Source organism: Epargyreus clarus, unplaced genomic scaffold (genome assembly GCF_041222505.1).
Source record: "Epargyreus clarus isolate Ecla_fem2 unplaced genomic scaffold, WU_Ecla_fem_2.2 ptg000004l, whole genome shotgun sequence".
NCBI classification, from domain to species: Eukaryota; Metazoa; Arthropoda; class Insecta; order Lepidoptera; family Hesperiidae; genus Epargyreus; species Epargyreus clarus.
The window spans coordinates 14339682-14363396 of NW_027332212.1; the positions used below are offsets into that span (position 1 = coordinate 14339682).

Below are 23715 nucleotides of genomic sequence, written 5' to 3' on the forward strand. Positions count from 1 at the left end.
TATTAAACCAACCAAAGGCTGAAATAACTTTGATAAATAATACATTTTTGTACCCAAGGAATTATTAATAAAACACCATAAAATAACAGTGATTGAAGATTTATTTTGGCAAATGCAACTAACCTAGTCCTTAAAAATCTCATACATATGTAAAACTACAACTGACTTACACATCTAGCCACAGACCTATACTCCAGCTATAAGATTTCATTGCGTTGCTCATGCTCATGAATAGCAAATATTCGGTAAAATTTTCTGTTGACTGATAACAGTGTTTATTATAAAATGATATTAAAATCTTCATACCAGGAATTGGTAATTTACAATTACTAGTCACATATAATCCTGAAATAATGTATTCAAAGCGCTTTTGAACTAAACCTAATTTTGTCAAGCACTTTGCAAGTAATCCGCATTTGAAATTATCTTACCTCTATGTTCTGATCTGAAATCTGGGATCAATAAATTTCAATATTAACTTGGAAATTGGTTATCAGAATAACTGATAGTTTTACCTATGTTAACACTGAAATGTTACAACCATTAACAGCAATGTTAATCCTCCTGATTGACTAAGAAGTGCTATTCTGTAAAATAACTATACATATTCGAATTTTGTTATTTCCCAGCCACGGCTGTTCTGACAACTAAAATTAAGTGTTATAGTATATAAAAACCAGTGTAACTCTGTTTACTAAGCTACCACTATGCCATTCGCAGAATACATTATAGTGCATCTCATCCCCACATTCGAAACGGCGGCGCCACCTTCGCTGACGTAAAGAACGAGAATTTATTATTATTTATATTTCCTGAACAGATTCAGTTTTCGAGATTATGAAGTCACAGAATAGCACTTCACATTGAGGTTTTATACAAAGTACATTGAGTACTTCTACTAAATGAGGAGTCATTGACCATGCAGTATGCTGTGGATGAAATTATGAAGACCATTTCTTCTCTCAAATCGAAAGCAGTTGGCTATGACAATGTGGGCAGAGCAATGATGTTTTCTCTGCTAGAGCAATGATGCAGTATATTTTATGTATATTATAATAATAGTTTAGTTTTCTCATAGCTAGGTGTAGAATCTGAGCCCCTGACTGAATCCAAATAAATATTATATTATACAATTTCACAAAACAAGGTTCGCCACTCACACTATATACAAATACTGTGGCGTCACACCGGAAACTCGATTATCATATACAACAACTAATTATCCATTTAATAGGAGTTCAGTGACCAGAATAAAATTTCGTGTATTATTTAATAATAATTTAGTAAATAATAAAATAACAATGTAACTGTTATCAGTTATATTCTATTAGACATAAAATGAATGTGTGACCAGGTTTTTTTTTATATTTTTTTAAGTTTATAATAATGAAAATTATTTTTGATTTTTCAACTGAATCTGCATTATTTTGATTAAGTAAAATTAATATTATTCGAAAATATCTTTGCTGTGTTGTTTTTGATGTTTCACTGAAATAAACCGTTAAACAAATTCTTGCCAATAGTATTATTTCCGAAAATTGCCAGTAATAAGATAAATAAGTAATTTTGGAATAAAATTTGAGAATATTTGACATTGGTCAACCAACTAATACAATTTTCAAAATGAATCAGTTGAAATATCAATATTAAATGGGAAAAACGACAAGCCTCATAATACATCATAAAAAGTGGGAAATTTCAAAACAACATACAAACATACATACTAGTCCTGCAGACTATATACTTGTGACACACATTTCCGTCATGTTTCAAATAATATATCGAAAGAAATCTAAAAGTATTTTTAAACAGTCCTTTAAAAAAAACTTATGGGCGAGTGAAGAATACCAATCCCCACATCGCTAGAGTGGCAGACAATGGCGTTAACCACTCTTACCTGTGCCCAGCAGTGGGATAGTAATAATTTGACGCCGATAAATACTATGAAACATTACTTCGACATATATTTTTTTATTCATTTTCTTTTTATAGTATCGTAACGTAAACATGTTTTTATATGAAATTAAAAAAATATATTTTATACAGTATCAATAATTAGTTAAAAGATTGCAGGACTAATACTACATGCAATTTAAGTATCAAAGTTCTAAAACTCCAATGCACTACTTGAAAAGGAATGTTCCATTATTTACAAACACTCGAAACATTTACAATGGCCGCCATCTTGTTCCCTCTCGTCGACAAGATGGCGACAAATTTACATTCCTATACATTTATCGATATTCGCAGACTGTACAGTTTTTAATCTATTTCAGTCACTGTGTCGATATTTACATTTTAAGGTCATTGACGTATTATATTAATAAAAGTTATCGATATCTGGGAACTGTAAGCTGTAGTATTAAAAGTGTTAACTCTTAGCCTAGTATAAGTCTGAATCTTCAAACGTCGAGGTCATTGATCTTTATTATTCATCTTTATTTATCTTTTATAAATTCGATATCGCGGTACGGGCGTGCACTTGAATGTATGCTTCGCCATTCCACCAGCTCACAACTCACCTAAGTGCGAAATTGTAACTACATTATACGTCATACCCTGAACGTTATGACATAGGACTTTTAAAGGAGTTAATTATATAATTACTTGTAACTTAATTTTGAATCCCTTACCAATTCCTAAATGTTAAAAATAACAGTGACTACTTATCAACAAGAGATCTCTAAGACTGTTTTAACAAATGACAGACTTAAATGGGTTTTATATATCTTCTTTTTTTGTTATTTTAACAATAAAAACCAATGCCCCCGACGCACACATCACAGCATATCGTAACACTATACAATATTTACATATTTATCTATTAATAATTTTATTCAACAACACAGTCAACTTCCCATAAGTTCAATTTTTTAAAATACGAAAATATAATTTAATTTATCAAATAAGAGATCAAGACCTGCTCACAATAGTCATAATACAATTAAGTTTACATTAAACGTTACGAAGCGATCGTACTTTATATTTAGTTACAAACTATTTATGTTACACTAAGTAGCGAAAACCCGTTTGTTATATGAAAAAATATAACAATTATAATTCTAAATATAATATTGCGCGTACTGGGTAGACTGGTTTAGTACTAATGTTGGTTTAATTCTTTTTTTTGCAATAATTTACTAATTATATAATAATTGAAATATTGTCATACTAAACTTACAATAAAGAATATCCTGAAAGTAAATGATTTTATAAGTGTCAATTGCAGGCCATCTGTGACCAACTTCAAATACAGATAGGAGTCCTACATGAAGTCAATCATAGATGAGTTACTACAAATAAGTTGAAGATTTATTGCATCACATATATCTATTTTGTACAGAATTAGCGAATGAATGATATTACAGGTGGAATGCATCACCTGTAATATCAACCCATCCATATAATCAACCCCACATAAATTGAAGACCTACCTGAAATCGGCCACATATGTGCCAATACTACTAAGAAATAAGTTGGAACGCAACATATTAGTATGTCCCTTACCACACCAGTTGTTATTAACCCTGCTTTATACGGTACAAATAAATATGGTACTACCACAGTACAGCCACATAGCTGTGCCTTAAACCTGGGTTGTAATATTAGAATTATACTGCTAATTTAAAATTAATATAACATCGATATTAGCACTAAAGCACACAGTCTACCCAGTCCGTCACAACAGCGTTAGTATTGACATTTTGGAAACTATAACTAGTATAGTGACAAATTCAAAACCGCTAATACATATTTACATCGATAATGTTTTTTTGTTGACCTTACAAATGTCGACAGTCTTTCGTGTTGAGGCGAGCGGTGGCCCACAGAATTCGGCTCACAAGTAATTCAGTAATCCGATTATGAGTTTTTTGGAAATGCATTTATTTATTATTGCAATGTATGATACTCATATAGCTAAATTGTTTTCTACTACGGTAAGCAAAACAGTTTTATACAAATTATATTCAGATGGTTGCAATTTTATAGGTTCAAGTAAAATGGAAAATTTTAAAACTTAATGAGCCCCGTCAAGTTTGAACATTTCCCAATTATCATTACTTTTTTTCTTAGAAAAGATTTAAAATTCGTCTATTTGTAAATAACGTAAAGGGTTTTGTAAACTGAAAGTAGATACAAGCATTTACGTCCAGTTCAGAATTACGCTGTCTGAAGCAAGTTCATGTACGTTCAAGTTCATGTACGCAATTTTTGAGCCATTATTATAATACCAAAGATTGTGCCTATTTTGGATTTTAAGATAACATTTAATAATTTAGAACACCATTTACGTGGGCGTTTTCGTGGCATATTCGTATAGTTACGGTTCAGTAAGGGCCACCGCTCATGAGGTTACTTTCTTGCAAGCGTGGCCAAGCGTCCTACACGCACGCCACTCTATGCATACTCGGTGCTCGGTCTCAGAAGACGGAGTCGGCGGAGCGCGAGAGGTGCACGGGGTGCGAGGGCGAGCGCGCGAGGCGCTTGCGCGGCAGCTTCTCCAGCGTGGACAGCAGGTGCGGGAAGTCCGGCCGCTCGCTCCAGCGGTACGACCAGCACAGCATCAGGATGTCCTGACCATATTAAAAGGATCATACACATTAACATGAGACGAGTAATTTTTTTACTAAAATATAGAAATGTAACGGTTATAATGTAACTAAAAATATGTCTATTTTTCTTCAGTTGAAACTTGTAACAATCATGGTCAAAATTATTTTCGAAAGCTGATTGAATACTATCTGTAAATATCCATAATTTAAATTTTAACAATCACGCTAATGAATAATGAAACTTAAAATAACGAAAACTCCATCCAAATTGAATCAGTAGTTTCTGAGTAAATCGCGGACATACAAGTTTACATACATACATATTGCATACTCCTTTTTTGAAGCCAATTAAAAAAACGCATGTTAAGAAAACAAATACTAGACAAAATATGAATTTTAATAAAATTTTCGCAATCTTAATAGAATTCTTGAATATAAGATTCATATGATGTAAATGACATTATAATTAAATTAATCATGGTAAATAGAATAATATATTATTTTCATACCTTGATATCCCTAGACGCTTGCATGTTCGCCAGCGACTGCTTCACGCCCTTGCCCACCTGCCAGATTATAGCCTCTGGTGGCTGCCCCTTGAAGGGATACTCCCCGCACAGCAACTCGTACCACACCGTTCTATAAGCAATACAAAACTTAATACATAATTTACACATGTTTTGCACACAGATGCACGCGCGCATCGAAAGAAAAGCGCGTGTATATGTATTTTCTTATTTCAAGAGTCTTCAAAATTAGAGATGTAGGAAATGAGCAGTCTAATTGATGGTAAGTTGCCAATGCCTCCCATGATCATCTTTAATCAACTCCTTCTATCTGGAGTCGTAACAAAAGTCGGCCAGGTGTGCTACTCCTGAGGACTAAATTGTAAGTGCCTTATATAATTTCTCCTCATTACTAAACTCACTTTACTAACTCTTAAAAAAAGGAACACAGCAGCAACATTCGTTTTAAAGTAAAAAAAAAGGTGTAGCGGTGATGTCTCCAGAGTCTTACTATACAGGTTTCTACCACCTTCAAAATAATGATGATGACAATAATGAAATTGATAATAATGATGAGGAGAGTAATAACAGTGATGATGAATATCATACCCGAAAGCGTAAACATCGGTGGCCTTCGAGAAGGGTAGATGCAGCGAGGCGTGCGGGCGCAGCGCGCGGACCACCTCGGGCGCCAGGTAGCACAGCCAGCCCGGCGGGATGCCCAGGCTGTCACCGCGAGCACTGGAACAACACCACTCACTTATAAACTTGCCTCCTATGTCGGATTGGGTGAGTTGCTATGTTGATTCAGGCGTAATAAATAATACAAATTACATCAAATTGTGTCCAGGGCCAAGGCCAAATAAGTGAATATTCACTGAGTTTACGTACAAAATAACCTATTCTCTGTGGAATTATATTATTGTACTATATTACATTTCTCACCCACGAATAAACAGTTCAGTGGCCATTTTGTCTAAAGACAGTATAGCCATATTAAATCATATAGTAAGTGGCTTCGGCCGTTCTAATTAGATCATAAAATAAATATCTCAAAACCTATATGTTCCAAGTGTCCATATAGTTTTTGGAGTAGTACTATCCTACATCTAGAGAGAAACTTAATTTAATAATAGGTACCTCTAATATTATAGGCATCAACTAACCTCAGGAGGCTTATTACGTAAATCTGAAATTCCAAAAAAATATATAATAAGTATGTACTACACAAAATAAGATACCAAAATAAACTTACTTGTTACCAAAACAAAGCTTGGTGACACTGAAGAGGCCAAAGTCCGTGATGACCACCTTGCCGTTCTCCAGGAATATGTTCTTCGTCTTCAGGTCCTTGTGGATGATACCCCGCGCGTGCAGGTAGCCCATACCCTGAAATATTTATAATATTACGGAATCTTCTTTATTTACTTACACTTATCCAAAAAAACTTATCTATAAAATGATGTTTTCAGCAACGCAAATTTAGCATTATTATAAATCACTTAAGGTGGTAGAACCCTTTGTGGTTCGGTTCCTGTGGCACCACCGTCACACCGAATTCTGCCACATAACAGCAGCGAAGCGCTGCTGTTATGTGGCAGAATATACACGACATACTTTTCCATATTTTTCCGAGACGTTCCGGCTTAGTCCTCGGGGGTAGCGGCGCATCTATGGCCGACCTCAGATATCAATATCTTATTCTATATGTCCATGGGCGGCAGTAGCCACTTACCATCAGGTGGACTGCATGCTGGTCTGCTAAAAAAATCTAATGTGTATTCCACCCACCTGTGATATCTGCTGCGCGACTATGACGCTCTTGTTCGCGGTGAACTTGTCCTTGCGCAGGTGGATGTGTGTGTAGAGCGTCATGCCCTTGCAGAGCGAGGTGACGATCGCGAGCCGCGGCGGCTTCATGCACGCGCCCATGAACAGCACGAGGTTCTCGTGGCGGGTCTTGCGGAACGTCGCCACCTGGGGGACGTGAAAATGGTGTCAATAAAAGGTTCACGGAATTATTTAACTTCACTTCTCCATGTAGCGGATAGGCGTAGACGGCGCGACATCATCCAAAAGAAAATAACTCCATCATGTGGGGATCACGACCCTCAGTAATGAGGAATACGACGCGACGGCCCTTGGTCTCCTACGCGCATAAAGGGGGATTATCGTCAACTTACCTATACACGCTAAAGGTACACCTGTGTCCAGCAGTAGGAGAAAAATCTATAATTGATAATGACGTTGATAATGATGACAATGATGCTAATCATGATGATAACGATTGTGATAAAGAATATGATTGCTATGAAGATGATGACAATTAAGATGATGAACTTGACGATTATGTTATCAGCTGCCGCGGTACACGGTGCCGAACACCTGCCGTCTCACCGCCGGCGGGCACGTGTCGTACCTCGTGCTTGAAGGTGTCGAGCGGCGCGCAGTGGTCCGGGTGCGCGTGCACGTGCAGCAGCTTCACCGCGACGGCGCCGTGCCAGCTGCCGCGGTGCACGGTGCCGAACACCTGCCGTCTCACCGCCGGCGGGCACGTGTCGTACCTCGTGCTTGAAGGTGTCGAGCGGCGCGCAGTGGTCCGGGTGCGCGTGCACGTGCAGCAGCTTCACCGCGACGGCGCCGTGCCAGCTGCCGCGGTACACGGTGCCGAACCGCCCGGCGCCTATCACCTCGAACAGCTTCAGCTCGTCGTACGGTATGTCCCACTCCTTCATGGACAGCTGAGGAGATAAATGAAAATTGAATACATATAGGATGTCTAGAACTTGTAAGGGAACATACAACGTGAACCATTTTGGCCACTTTGGTCTTCAAAACGATACGTTTTGACACATATACGGAAGAAGGAAGGCTCATATCTTCATCACATAGTCCAGTCCGTCCACACTAGGTACGTTTCCTTAACTTAATCTTAAACATGTCTTGTCAAATTAACAAGATCATTTTAGTATTAGAAATTCTGATTAAATCTTGATTTTAATTTATAAAATACGTCACAGCTATCATAATTTACAAAAGCTGATGACTTGACATATTTTGTGCCCACCTTCCCCCACACAAGTATGGGTGACTAATACAATAACTAGGAAGAGTTGCTACCCAAGCAAGAGAACTAAATTTCAATGACTCATGTAAGTATTAATCATGTACCCATTACTTACATTTGACAGTAATATTTTGTAAGAAAATATGAAAAATAGTTTTTCGAAGTAAACATGGAAAAAATCAAATAATAATAAAATTGAACGAAATAAAATATTAAAAACACGCACTTCCTCAAACAACCTCCTTCGATGTAGAAAAGTACTCATTGTCACTGTTTAAATTAATTTCGACACAAATATATCACCACACAAAAATAATAAGTGTTAATTCCGCCACAAAAATCATTTTATCAAAAATTTAAAAATATTTCGCCAAGTATACACATAGTCCACTTTTTACAAAGATTACTATGTTAAGTACAAAAGAAAACTAATCGTTTAAGTACTACGAAGGGCAGTAGCGACCGAGTAATTAAGTCAAAGGGAGAGCGAGTGAATGAACGTTTTATTAGTGTTCGTCATCACGTTTACAAACAAATAAAAACGTCCGTCGGTGCTAATGAATGAACTACTGTTGTCTCTTCGTTTATAGACGAGACTGCACTAGTTGTTGCTACTGTTTTCATATTAAAAGTTGGTGTTTGTGCATTCGAATTAAAAAAAAAGAAAACTGATGACTTCGAAAAATATTTCGCTACGTGGTAGTTTAGGGAAATCACTAAATCGTGTGTATGATATGCATACATAATTGTATGTACGTTGTTAATATAATCCTTGAATATACTTAAACATATGTACAAAATTACAATAAGTTATTTTTATTATCTACGACGTAAAAACCATGTAAAGATGTTGGTGTTTAAAAAAAAAAAAACATTCTTTTAAATCGAAATATAAAGGCGAGTCTGTTTGTTTGTCCTTACTTTAGACGAACTAAACAACTAATTCTGTATGTGATTGATAGCATATATTTATGAGATGGGCTATTTATTAAACAAATATATTTATTTAAACGTACGTGTGTACTATAATAATAATAACCTACATCATAAAAAAATAGTTTGGCAAAAAACTATTAAAAGACATTTAATCGTAAAGTCCTGGTTAATTAGCTAACTAGCGTTTATATAAATAGCACATGTGAATCACAGAGTCATCACGCTATGTTATCTGACAGTGTCGCGACCGGATGCTGCGAGGGCGTACCGATACGCGCGTTACATTGCGAAACTTATGTGATCATTGCATTTAAGTTACTTGCCAATTTTCAATGTATATAACACGCTTTGTTGAAAATGTTGTTCGTGTTAGAGTATTAATGAAGTGATTAATTGAGGCGTTGTTGGTTCAAGTTATTATTAAACAGACATAAGTATATCATATTTTGTTAACTTCTTCTTATGTGTATTATTTGTAACGTTTTATGATATAAAACATACCTATAGCTATACGTAAACAATTATAAAGTTCACACTGGACATTTTATATTCACAATTTATAATCATATCAGTAGTACTAAGGGCCGCAGCAGATACTTTTAAAATTGGTGATCCCAAAAAAAAAATTAAAAATATATGATAACGTATGCTACGGTAGTAGTATATGAAAAATAAATTGTAACATTTATAATTCACGATTTGTAAGTGCTACTGTAGGCCTATAAAAATAAATATATTTCATTTCATTTTAAATGTTATATTGTCGATTGTCTCTTGTAAATACGAGATATCAGGCTCCGTCGGGACTGCGAAAGAGTGTTACTAGCGCAGGAATAACGTGGGGTTTTAGCCGATAGGAGTCCGGCATATCCACTAAGCTGCCCCCCCCCCCCCCGCACTTAGAGGAACCCATGACGGGTTTCCCCACGAAAAAAAAGGCCGTGTCAGTCTTTAAGGTCGCTTATATAAACGAACCCACTCTGTCCTATCCAGCTTCAATATTTTTCATGACAATGTAGTAACGACTTTTTAATATTTCTACAATAGCTAGTAGTAGTAGTAGTAGTAGTAGCAGTAGCAGTAGCAGTAGTAGCAGTAGTAGCAGTAGTATTAGTAGTAGTACGAGTATGTATACTGACGCTGTTCTGTCGCGGCCAGCGCGAGTCGTGCGCGCCGAGCTCCAGCGAGTCCGCGCGCGGCGCGCCCGCGCCCTCGCCGCCCGCGCTGCTCAGCGACACGCGCCGGGAACGCTCTGCGTGCACATATAAACATACTACGTTTAAGATAGCCTTTTAGTAAACTAGGTAGATTGTAGAGTTAGATAGTAGTGGTAGCACACAGCAGATAGTATAGTTAGATAATTTCAACGTAGGCAGATCGTATCGTTAGATAGTAGAGGCAGAAAGAAAAAAAGTATAGTGAGATAAACATTTAAAGATTTCATTGACACAGTAAACATTTTCACAATTTGTACATTCGTAAACAACTGCAATAGTAAGAATGGTGTCGCAGCCGATTACGCCCCCTTTGAACACGAAGGAAATTTGTTCCAAAAGCTATACAATATGGATAATTATAATTTAGGTAAATATTCTATTACATGTACATATTATATTTCTAGTAAATTAATTATATATTAATAGATAGTAGTAGTTTCATCTTTCTACACTGGTTATTAAATATCGTATAGTTACATAGTACAAGCGATTAACAGGCGATTATTGATATCCTACCATCAATATAACTATATTACTATATAACTATACTTAACAAGATTAAATTAACTATGTCTAATGCTAGTTTATAGTTTATTACTCTTAATTAGCTCTTCTCGCTACAATTTAACACACTTACCGCTCTTCATGCTGGAGGACATTTCGTCCTTGCCGTCGGGCGCGACCCTCGCCGGCGACTGTATCACCAGCGTGTGGTTCGGACTGGACACCGGCGTTTTCACTTCTGACAACAACAACTACATTTTAATTCTCGTACTTTTTTATTCTTTGGAATGTAACTGTAAAATTAAATTATTTGTAGTAGAATTTATAATAACTTACAATTACAGCATAATTTGTGTATAGAATATGTATTTTATCAATATGGGTAGTATTAAAATGTTTGTACCTATCTATTAAAAATTGAAGTTATTTTAAAATTATCCTCTTCTAAAAAAAATGTGTGTGTGTCAGCTACGACGCACGATTGGAGTTTACTCCTTACGAATGATAATTATGATATATATCGAATAGAAAAAAGGGTAGGTAAATGAACGCATCTGCTAAAATGATAAGAGAAACAAACATATATCTGTAATTATTCGGATTATTTATATTACTTCAATAATGCGTATTACATAAAGTATGTTACAAAATAATATAAAATAGCACCATCTAGTGGCAAGTTTTATAAATTGTAAGTTTGCAAGTTTATCAATCTATGTATTTTGGTTCCAAATATTATAATGGTAACTTAATATAATTGTTTATATTAAAGTAAATTTTAATATAATATAATTATTTATATTTAAAACAATGTTAAACGTTTTATAACTTAAAACTTAATAATAATAATTTCTTTGCCATCTATAAAATATCCTTGTTGCAATTTACGGATGAAATTTATATGAGACTCAATAAACATGTTATTATATGTAATTTGGATTGTTTCTGAATGTTTTATAATTCTAGAATTCATTTAAAACGTATTGCTAATTTTATATAACTTATTTTGAACATAATTCATTAGCAATAATTCTGTAATAAATATTAAATAAAACTGTTTTGATTTTGCCCGTTTATCGTTGATAGATGGTGCTGATCAATAATGCATCCATTTTTATAAGTTAAATTAATATATCAGTAAGTTACAAAAGCCTCTTTATGTTAAAAACTTATTTTGCTAATATTATATCTTATTCAATTGCTTACTGATTTTATATGTTACTCTTCTTTAAAAACGTTCATAAAAGATTGTTAATCATATTATGGCGCCAATGTTCATATTTTTCAGTGTTTATAAATGATCAAACCTATAACTTAATTTATGCAAAAATGTAAACAAATTAGTTAATGACGTTTTAATGTTTTATATATTGCTAATTATTTTTATTGTAATAATTACTTTCATATGGGATTTGAACTTACTGTATTTTAAATTAATAAAAGCACTCTTGATTCATATTTTGGTTACCGTTACGCCTCAACTTTTCGTGTTACACTTGATTTTACTCCTCATAAAATTTCCGTACCGGGCCTTATAACTCAAATCGTTTCTTAAGGAGTAAACTCCAAAAATTAATTTATCATTACTTCCCTCAATTCTTACAAATGAGACTATCCTATGATTGACAATCACAGGGTGTTGTTTTTTTTTTTCAAAATAACCTCGCTCGATATAAGGGTATAAAAAAATATCTTTAAAAAATCTAATAATGTAAGTCTGTGCAGCTCTCGTAACCCCTTTCAGAAAATTTTGCTTACCTTTAAGGTACCGGAATTCGTCATCCACATACAATTGAAAAATTTACCTGTATATAAATATCGATACCGACATACAGAGACACCGATACACAAACCCGGGAACTGGAACAGCAGACGACGCCGTCGCTGTTGCACGGCGACAGTCCGCCTGCAGCCGCCCCGGCGCCCTGCAAGCGTGGCCACGTACCCGGGAAGTGGAACTGCTGCTTGGCGGGCGGCAGGTGCGCCACGTGCGGCGGGTGGTGCGCCAGGTGGTGCGGCTGCGGCGTGGCGGGCGGCAGCGCGGGCGACGACGGCGTCGAGCTGTTGCACGACGACGTGTTCGACGAGGAGTCCGGACCGCCCTGTGCACGAACAATGTCTTGGGTTAGTAGTATAGATATAGTAGTAGCAATGTAGATATAGAAAGCGTCGTCGTCAACCCATTAACATCCTGCTGCTAGATAAAGGCCTCCTCTGAGAGTGAAAATGGTTTAGGCTGTAGACCACCACGCTAACCATGTGCGAATTGAGACTTTGAGATGTTTTAAAAATAAACTCTATGGTGTACAGTGTCATCAACTTTTCTAAAAGTAACCTTGGACGTTTTTTCTATATGTCTAGAATTTAATTTGATTATAAACAAATTATCACTCAAGGGGCACAACACTAGTTAAAGTGGCGCCAATTAGTGGAGGCATTTGTCCAGCAGTGGATCTTAAGGCTGATGGAAGGATGGATTCGTAATCAGCAGCCCATGCTCACTGCTGCGGGGCGTATCTGTGCGTAGTGGAGCGGCCAGCCGCAACAAGCGGCGCTCGCTGACCGCGCGCGTAACACCCGAAGATTCTTGAGCAAACATTCGTAGCATACAGTAATAATAGTAGTATTTATAGTGTAGTGTATGTAGTAATAATGGTGTGAGTGTAATCTCATATGCAGTAACACAAGTTATATGTTATATTAATTTTTTTCCGACTATTTCATTGCAACGTCATGTTTGAAAAAAAAATGAAATTTAAATTTTTATTCAAATTAATAAAATGAGTTAAAACAGTGAATAGTACATTCGAAAAACGAGGAGATGCACCTCAGGGGTACTAAAGCATCTGTGTCCCACCTCAGGTAGGACTCTAATCTTATTTGGGGTGGATTATAGATGTCCAAGGATGGCGGTAGCCACTTACCATCCGGTATTTTAGCATACCGCTTACTACATACAGCATACTATACCATACATACATACATACAGCATACTATACCATAGTGGCCAGCATGTTTGTTTGCAATTAAAAAAAAAAATGCCAACAACAGTAAGTTTGATACAACTGCTTGGATTATTTATAAAACTATACATTGGGGAAACTGGGGACACTTGATCCTTACGGGAGACTTGGTACACTGGATTTACAGAGCTTCTGTGAACACTATATGATTTTAGTGTGGCAACATTGGTTATCTATGATAAGTTATAACTTTCTAAACTTGGTACTCTTGTCCAATTTGATATTTAAGCAGATGGTGGATGATTGTGTGTTTCGTGTCGCAGGAAAATATTTTTCGTAAGTTTTCATTTTGATTAAATAATTGGTTAGTAAACTTATTTTGGGTAAATAACACTTTTACACTATTCATTATCTATGTTTTTAAACGTCTGTTTCATAGAATAGTGTTAATGGTAGTCGATTTTTTTACAATATCTTTTTATAACCACAGTACAGCTAGGGTACACTTGGTACACTTTCTTATGGGAGATATGATCCCCCCGCATCAAGCATCCACTAATGTTTATTTTTGAATAATTTCAGGGTTCAAAGAAGGTGCAGGAAAAAAATATCAACCATAAGATTCTGTGATAATAAGAACATTAAGTAATGTTAGCTGAAAACATAGTTACTCGTATATGTGATTTATCAAAACAGTGGATATGTTGTTGTTGTTGTTTCTATTTTATCTACTAACCAAATAAATCAATGATAAATCAATTTTAACATATTTTTTTTCATTATGGTATTATTGGCTGAATGACACATAAAGACCGGTAATAGAATGATGCCTAAAAAAAAAAAAGAAGAAAAAAAAGAGAAGCGACCAAGTGCGCAGTTTAGGAGTCTTTTTCGCCAGCAAGCCCTGCAGAGAGCGGAAGTTCTGCCCGTTTGACTAGCTAAATTACCTAAACTCTGATAATTATTTAAAATTAGTGTTTAAATTCATATTTGTCAATTTCTTTACCTTTAATATTTAGTTAGTTGTTTTCATTTTTGTATTTTTGTTGACAAAATCAAACAGTAATTTACTTGTGTAAACGTGATTCTTTTGTTTTTATCCTTTTCCCATTTCTGGTCTCTAAGAGTATCATATGAAAATATAGGAGACCTTTTTCCCTCAGGATCAAGTGTTCCATAGGGGGGGGGGGGGGGGGGGATCATGTCAGACATATATATGGGAGATATGATATCATTCCCTTTATAAAGTTTTCGTGGGCTGGTTACAAAATTTATATACCGATATCTTTAGCTTTTATACTTAGTATAGCCAATGAAATTCCACGTATTTTAGTACCAATATATCTAAAATCGGATCAATATTTACCAAATAGTGGTCAAAAAACAAAAGGGGGGATCAAGTGTCCCCAGTTTCCCATATAGTATCAAAAGGGTGAAAATATATAAAACCGTGTACACTCACGGTGTAGGGGTGCGCGGCGTGCGCGGGGTGCGGGGCGGCGGGCACGCGCGCGCGCCGCTTCGGCGTCAGCGACGAGAAGAACCCGGCGCGGGAGCTCACCGAGCCCGTGTAGTAACCGCCTGGGCAGAACGAATTTAATATCAATTAACATTAATTTAACAATTTGAGCAGTGATAGTGCAGTTTCATTGGAATGGGGAGGCAGCGTCACGCAGTCCGGTGGAAGGATGTTAATACCAGCTGATTTACTGATTTAAAGGTTGTAGAACCTTTTTCAGCCTAATAACAGTAGTGATGAGCGCTGCTGTGTTCTGGTTTGAAGGCTGTGGTAAAGGAGACATACTTTTCCGAGGCGTTCCAGCTCAGTTCTCAGGGGGTAGCAGAGCATCTGTGGCCAACCTCAGGTAAGAATCTAATTGAGTCAGTAGAAACCTGGGATTGATTACAGATGTCTGAGCGGCAGTATCTACTAACCATCGTGTGAACTGCATGCTCGTCTGCTACTCCTATATTATAAAATAAACACATACCGTCTTTGTGAAACTTTTCTTTGAAAGCCACCACAAACTCTGGAGGTAGACCGCACGAAGGAGGAACTTTACTTTCACAATCCCTGCAAAAAAGAAACACAAAAATGATATTTTTTTTAATATAAATTAACTTTGCTAAATAAAAGCACCAATATATACAAAAAAAATTACATGCTATGTATAGCAAACATATTTACTAGTCTAACTTCTAGTCCGCTCTGAAGTTACGCGCAGGTGTAGTCAGAGAGCCAATACGGTCGAATACACTCCATAATATACTCCATAGCAACAGTAACGCCACACTAACGCAACTATGTCCCCGCGGGCGAGAGCGTGCAGCAGATGGTGCCGTCCCGCTAATATCTACAATTTGCTATTGCGACGCGACTCGTTAATATAGTCAATCGTAGGTATGTAGGATTGGCACTTGACACCCACCTGTGACACTTGAACTTGCACTCCTTGCACTTGAGCCCGGAGCCGAACAGCATCTGCTTGTCGCAGTAGTCGCACGTAGCGATCATGTTGAAGGTCTTCGTGAAGCGGTGCGCGATGTCGTGCGCCATGCATCGTCCGCCGTACGTGGGCGTGCGTGGCGACCGCGGAGCGCCCCCGCCCGGGGCGGAGCCCTGCACCGCGTTGTAGTGGAGGTGTTGGTTGTGCTGTGAAAATTAGAAGAACTTAACAAATGGGTAAATTTTTTAAACAATATGCGAAAGTGAAGTACTCTAACATACTTACTTAACATACTACATAATGTACTTTTACTATAAGTCAAAATCTAGAATTTGCCCCATAAATTAAAAGGCACAATTTAATCGTTTTTCTAAAACGTACATAACACAAATAATAACATTATATTTAGTATATCATTAAAATGAACACGAAATACTCGAATCTTATTAAGGTACGTTCTACTAACGTCGTCGACCTACTATCACATTTTTTAGTACATCGATCGAACATATTTAAGTAAGTATAGTCCGCGCCAATCTGTTAGTCCCCTCCGAATATAAGAACGAGTTGCGTCGCAATTGCAAATTGCAGATATTAGCGGGGTAAGACAGCGCGGGACCCTCCTGGCACCTGTCCGCTGCCCGCTCTCGCCCACGGTACATAGCTGCGTTAGTGTGCCCTTACTTTACGAAGTATATGCTAACTAAACCTGCGCGCAACTCTACGGAGCGGACTGGCAATTTGGCGCGGAGTGTACATCTTAAATTACTTTTACACTATATGATGCTCTACTTACGACATTGTTATGATGGACTCGTTGCGGCGTGTGGTCGGGCTCGGGTTCCCGGGGAGATGCGGGCGGACTGCCCTCCGCTACTACTGACGATTGACTATTATCACTGAAACGTTATAACAAAACGAACACATGTTAAATTCAAATTATAATTTATATTGCTGAAAAGAACAATTATAAGAAAATAAAATAATTGTTAAATTATTTTCTTGTTACTGTATACCAAGCTATACTGAAAATTAAGTTGGCTGAATGGAAATTACGATTATTGCCAAATTTGCCATAGATAACCAAGATGATAAGGGTCAGTAGCGGAAAGCAATAAGGGATAGCAAAAGACAAAGTTTTTAGAATATATATATTTTTTTCTAGCATATTTTTTGCGAAATTGTATAACACGATATGGTATTGATAATATTTAGTCTGCCTCTGGCAAATTACTATTTTAAAATAATACGTAATTGCACGACTAGACATGAGATTACTGAGTGAGTCTGTACTGCAAATGACTATTTTTATAACACTTTTTTTGAACTTAGACACAAAGTCCGTTAGTATGTTTCATACCTAAGATCCGAAGCGTCTGGCCTAACTGAAAGCTGAGACTCGTGCGAACGGGACTTTGTTAGAGCGGCGGGCGCGGGCAGGTGCGCCGCCTGCTTGCGCTTCGACACCGGCGTCGTGGGGGACTTGCCGCCTGGAATATGGTGCAAACATTTAATATTTTACTTAAATTTAATTAAATAAATTAATTAATAATACTGTAATAGAATTTTACACTCGTAGCCCCACAATACGTACTTCTAATTTGGTAGTGTGAGACAATTTGTAACAAGACATCCGTTGAATGGACACAAAAATACAGAGTAAAGTACAATATTTAATTATTAATCAGTTTGATTGCCTAGCCGCTGATCGAATCCAGAATTATTTGCGTGTCAAATTAATATTATAAGCAAGACTTTTCTAACTTATCATGAAATATCGTTTCTGATACGTTTATGATAGCAAAAGACAAGAGATTTGATCCTAAGAGATGTAGCATTAACATGTAGGGTTATTTTGTACTCCAGTCCCCAAAAAAAATCATTACAGCAAATCTTTTTTACCTCGAGGGTAACAAGGCAACCATGATAACATTCAAGCACAATTTTTGAAATCATCCCCACTGCAAGTCAATAACATCCCGCATTATAATATAAAAAAAAACATAATAACGGCGTACATAATATACCTTTCTTATGGTTCCGCTCGTCGCGGTTCCGTGGTGAGCCGCGCGCGTGCCGCTCCCACGAGTCCCAGTACAGCGGCAGCTCCGCCGCGCCCTCACCGCGCGCCAACGCCTCTGCGACGATACATCGTATGTCATTTACACACAGAATAACAATAAAAATGTCTTACGAATACATTTTAGCTTCAATGTATTGCAAAGATAGGTCTTAAAGTATTCTTAGTTAGTACTTAAAGTATTCCTGTTAGCGTAACTTCGTAACAAATTACAATTTAAACTTTCGCTTTCATACAGACATGCATGTATTTTATTCAATTACTTTGTATTTTTTTCATATATCCTGCTCATGTTACCCTTGTGGCATTTTTTAGTATAGGTATGTGATGAACTGGCCATGGGTGGTTAAATAGGCAACAAAATTTAAGCACTGGTGCAATTTCGTTTCACAAGGTTGTCACTTTTAGTACTAGTTGTTACATAGGACTCATAAGTCATAACAGATAATTATGTATTTGGAATTTATCACTTAGTTATCTATCTCATCAAGGATCGAATCTTGACCACATATGTACATGCGTATATGTGATCACTGAGATATGTCGATTGTGCAAGGTCAAAAAACAAAAAATATAAAACCCACCTGTATAGGACCTCAGTCGCTGCATCGCCCGGCACAGGCGGCGGACCTCCTCGTCGCGCGCGCCCGCCAGCAGCGCGCGCAGCTCGTGCTCCGCGCGCTCCCGGAGCGCCTCCAGCGTCGCCACGCGGGAACATATCGCCTGCAATCATATTAATATTGTATGATTTTAGACTAAAACTAGCTGACCTGGCTAACGTTGTGTTGCCATATAAATAAAAAAATGTTAAGGGTGCACAACGCTTATCACTTAGGGGCATGAAAGATAGATAGGAGCCGATTCTCAGCCCTACTGAATATGCATATAAAATTTGGTGAAAATCGGTAAAGCCGTTTCGGCGGAGTACTGTAACTAACATTGTGACACGAGAATTTTATATATGTATAAGATTATCGCGGAATTGAGACATTTTATTATGGGTGCTCATGATATGCGTTTTTAAATTTATTTAAAACATTGTAGTGATGACCACTACTAACTAGTCTGACAATAAGGCAGGCCTAGAACCTCTAGCGGACTAAAGAGGGGCTGAAGGGGCGGTACACACCGGGCGCTCGATCCTAACTGCTAACTAGCAAAAAAAAAGGTCATCAGAACCAATCAATCTGGGAAATGCGTATAAGTCAGCGAATCAAAAGCTCGCCGACATCATACGTATTTGTCGGTGAATAAGTCTTAAGACATTTGTAATTTTGTAAAATCAAATATACTTTTAAACACTGGGGTCCTCCCCATTCAAGTTTCCCGCCCCGGGCCTCCGACGACCTTAGTGCGAACGTACTACATTATGTATCACGCTGTTCTTATACAAGTTAGTTATTGGGCAGTGGGAGTGAGAACGCACGAAGCGATTTTCAGTCGCCTCTGCACGCGTCGCCGATAGTTATTTTAATTTAAAACCCACGAGACTGCGATTTTCCTACATCTTCATACTCTACACGAGTTGCGGCTCCGCAACTGCGCATGGATGGTGATGGATATTTTTCGGACGCTTTTGGAAAAGAAGATTTGATTGAAAATATATATTTTCGAAGTAAAGTTTTTTCTTTCCTTCTTACATCGACGATGCACGTCATTAAATAAATACATAGATTATAAATATCCTCACGTCTATAGCGTCCTGACTGAGCCCGACGACCCTGAGCCATAGCGCGAGGCACGGCACGTCGCCGAGCTCCCGCTGCAGTTCCTCGCCGAACCGCGCCTTAATCACCAGCTGACGGGAGAAGTGCTTCACCAACTTGCCCTGGAAATATCAACAAAGTTAGCTATGTATGTTGTTTTTACCTCCAAAATGCAAAGTATTTTTTAATATTACACCGAAGAATATGAATAGTTGACTACAGCAAATTCATGTCCAGTTATTTGATGCTCTTTGAAATATGACCCCTTCAAAGCAATATTGTCTTAATATTTTTCATAAAAAATATATATTCCTTAAATAATAGGAGATATTTTTTTTATAATATAGGAGTAGCAGACGAGCATGCAGACCACTTGATGCTAACTGGCTACTGCCGCCCATGGACATTTGTAATCAACCCCAGATAGGAATAGATATTCCTATCTGAAGACGGCCACAGATGTGCCACTACTTCTGAGGACTGAGCTGGAATGCCTCGGAAAGGTATGTCTCCCTTCAACCCAGAACACAGCAGTGCTTAACACTACCGTTGTTAAGCAGAAATATGTGTTGACAAATATTATAACTCCCATACACAATACTAATCAGACAGACATACGCTATAAATACAAGCACAGCATGAGTCATTTGCAAACAGCTCTATTGATCTCTGAGTGGCTAATTGTTTTATTACTGTCGCCTGATTATAGGATTGATTTGTTAGTAAACACTCAACTACTCACTGATTTATCTGCAATGGAATGTTGCATACAGTATGAGTTATTTGTGACATTGTGTAGATTTCTTTAGTGATATAGATGGAGCAAACAAGCATTCAGCCAACTGATCACTGTTCCATGACTAGGTTAGAGTGCTAATTGATATGGTCCATATATGCATTGTCACCACTGAAGACTAAGATAGAATGCCTCCAAGTCTGTGTTTCTTACCATACCCTTCAAACTAGAACAGCAACTCTCAAAACTTGAATTAGGCAAGCATATGTGTGGCCATGGTGTCTCCAAAGTCCACCCACAAAGTGTTCTACACCTTCCAAATCTCTCTTTCTCATTGATAATAAATAAAAAAATAAACTTGACTATGATCATAAATTTATAAACAAACTGAAAGCTATGATAAAAAGCAAAACCCCATCCTTTTATAGAGTGTGACACCATTGCCAAATATGGGAAGTGTGAATAAGCACTTGACTATTGCCTGCATACCTCAATTACCATTGAATTGGTGGACCCTGCCCATAATAATTTCATAGTAGGTTTTCCTTTAAATTATTTAGTACTACATTTATAATTTACTGACCTATAAAAACATCCTTGTTGTTATAACAAATATTTTTTACAATAAGGAAAGAATAACATCACAAATACATTATATATGATAAGTTTAAACAGTTATATAAATACAAACAAACAAAATTTTCCTCTACAACTCTGTCAGGCAAGTTGGTGTGACATAACAAGATAAATATTACGTACAATGCAGATGAAGATATCTTATCAGTGCCAGCCACTGTCCTACTTTATGTAATTTGTCGTCAAACCATTGCTTTCCCACTGCTGGGCACGGGTCTTCTCTCAGTGAAAAATTCATAGATTTCACATAGTTTAAAAGACTTTTTTAAAAAGTCTAAGGATTTCCTCACAATGTTTTCTTCTGCATTAAAGCAAGTGATAACTGATTATATTTTAATACACATAACTTTCAAAAAAGTTTATATAATTACAGAAATTTTAGAACAGGCCTGCCCACTACAAACCATAGAAAAAATTTTAGAGTAAGTTTTAGAGTAGAAACTTTTGTTCTTCTGAATCAAATGTTTTAGGCTTTATTGATTTAGAAAATAATGGTAGCTATTTTCCAAATTTTAAGAGAGAAACTATAAAGTTAAGCAAACTACTCTTCCCTTATGTACTGCTGAAAAATCCCAAGTAACCATTATTGAAATTTGATCTTTCCATCTTGCTATACTCATAAGAAAACAATTATTTCTTTAGTTAGTATAAATAGTTAAAACTTGTCTTAACTTTTCATAAAGCTTTTGATAGACTATTCTTTAGTATTGCATAAAAAAGAAATTGACACATTCCAGCAAAATTGGAGGATAATATTCTAATTTGCTGTTTCCATATAAAGATGCTTTGCATATCTTAACCATTTGTTTGTTTCTTATAAAAAGCAGTCAACTAGTGTCAAAGGGATAAAAATAATGGACATAGAAGTCCTCTTATGTTAATGACTTGGATTAATACTCCCTTTTCCATAGGATTTTTGAGGATACTATTAGTCACACTAATAAATCAAGAGTTTGGTTAGTTATAAATGTAAAAACTTCACATCAGATGGCCCATGTACCTTTCTGCTATTTCTACTTAAGTAGAAATATATGTGAAGTATAACATATATGTAAGTATGTGAAGTGAAACATATATGTGAAGTTATATGAAAAAAGTTACTCAGGCTTGTTATTTCAATGTGTGATTAACTTACAGTTACTAAGCTATATATACCAGGACCCCAGGAGTAAATGAAAATAATTTATCATATTATATAACAAAAACATAATTTAGTTAAACTCAGTGGCAGGACAAACTTAGTATGCTTGTTAGAAGGAATTAAGACACAAATAGAATGGTATAATAGTAAGAATCCAAAACATATGTTGTTCAAACTATGCTTTACTAGCAGTATAGAATATAGTTGTAAGTTTCTTATAAAAAAATTGTAGAATTCTAAATTCACAGTTTGTGTGTAATGTAACTGTGACTTATTATAAATTAAGTCAATGATTCTATAAATTTATAAAACATTTCAACAAGGCATGATATTGACGTTTAGGTAGCTCGAAATGATTTAAAACTAAAATCTAGATCAGCATGCAACAGTCAGGTCCCACATACGATTACATCGTATCGTAAATTCGTAATACTGACCAGTGCGGCGTCAAGGCGACTGCGCGCTACTCACTTTCTACAACGGCAATGAACTATTTACCGACATCCTTGAGCCCAGCAGTCCTTGAGAGACGGGCCTTGCTAAATCAAGGGCATACTATCTGTTACCAAACATCTACGCCGCTGAAACACCCACCCCTGAGCCCTTACCTCCAATGTCCTGATCTCCTGCTGCGTCAGCTCGGCGCTCGTAGAGCACTGGGTCCTCAAACCCTCGAGTCTATCCGCCGAAACGTCGATCATCGATTGAATGGTCTCTATCATCTGAATTGCATCACGGGCTCTCTTTATTTCGTATTCGCTGTCTGCATCCATTACAAATATCACAGTACTGTACGCAATCCGCTAATCACTACTTATAGGTAAAAAACACTTTATTCATTATAAAAAATGAATATGAATATACAAAACATTGCAGGTGTTGTATTGCCGATACAGCGGCCATGTCCGAAGAAAATCTATATTTTTGTCTTTGCCTCTGCAATGTCGGATCATTGGAATGAAAGCCGGATCCCATTATAATGCCTTGCACACACATTTTTCAATGTTACTTTTAACGCTAATCTTAACACATAAAAGAAAAATCACATTGCCTTAGTTACGTAGTTATTTTTAAAGTATTTTGTAAAACTCTACACTATAATCAGTATATTATAAGGTTATAAAATATTTATATTTAAATACTGGCAACATTTCATCGTGAGTCTATGGTTTTTAAAAATATTTTTTATATGGCAATGAAAATAAATCTGACATTTGTGACAT

At 36.6% G+C, this 23715-nt stretch overlaps 1 protein-coding gene across 3 annotated transcripts; it reads right to left on the reverse strand.

Annotated features, from left to right (window-relative positions):
- Nucleotides 1-83: 83 nt before the first annotated feature.
- Nucleotides 84-23583, reverse strand: ksr (kinase suppressor of ras). Of its 3 annotated transcripts, XM_073093495.1 has the most exons (18): nucleotides 23101-23578; nucleotides 19964-20101; nucleotides 18858-18996; nucleotides 18221-18331; nucleotides 17554-17683; nucleotides 16990-17092; nucleotides 16176-16399; nucleotides 15738-15820; nucleotides 15209-15327; nucleotides 12729-12885; nucleotides 10917-11021; nucleotides 10202-10314; nucleotides 7624-7800; nucleotides 6851-7036; nucleotides 6315-6448; nucleotides 5669-5800; nucleotides 5063-5192; nucleotides 84-4574 (listed from the first exon to the last, which is right to left on the reverse strand). In XM_073093495.1, exons 1-18 carry the CDS (start codon nucleotides 23263-23265, stop codon nucleotides 4422-4424), a joined length of 2499 nt encoding a protein of 832 aa, XP_072949596.1. In that variant the 5' UTR covers nucleotides 23266-23578; the 3' UTR covers nucleotides 84-4421. The 3 variants fall into 3 exon arrangements, with proteins under 3 accessions (XP_072949596.1, XP_072949595.1, XP_072949594.1); XM_073093494.1 differs by lacking the exons at nucleotides 84-4574; nucleotides 5063-5192 and having other exon boundaries at nucleotides 7479-7800; nucleotides 10917-11018; nucleotides 23101-23583; XM_073093493.1 differs by lacking the exons at nucleotides 84-4574; nucleotides 5063-5192 and having other exon boundaries at nucleotides 7479-7800; nucleotides 23101-23583.
- Between the last annotated feature and the right edge of the window lie 132 nt (nucleotides 23584-23715).

What these genes read in the sequence shown, in the direction of transcription:
- ksr (XM_073093495.1), bottom strand. Translation starts at nt 23,265, where the DNA reads ATGGATGCAGACAGCGAATACGAAATAAAGAGAGCCCGTGATGCAATT. An exon ending in AGAAAAGTTTCACAAAGACG is followed by an intron (nt 15,328 to 15,737) that starts GTATGTGTTTAT and finishes CGTTCTGCCCAG; the next exon opens with GCGGTTACTACACGGGCTCG. An exon ending in ACCGATGTTTACGCTTTCGG is followed by an intron (nt 5,193 to 5,668) that starts GTATGATATTCA and finishes TATTGCTTATAG; the next exon opens with AACGGTGTGGTACGAGTTGC.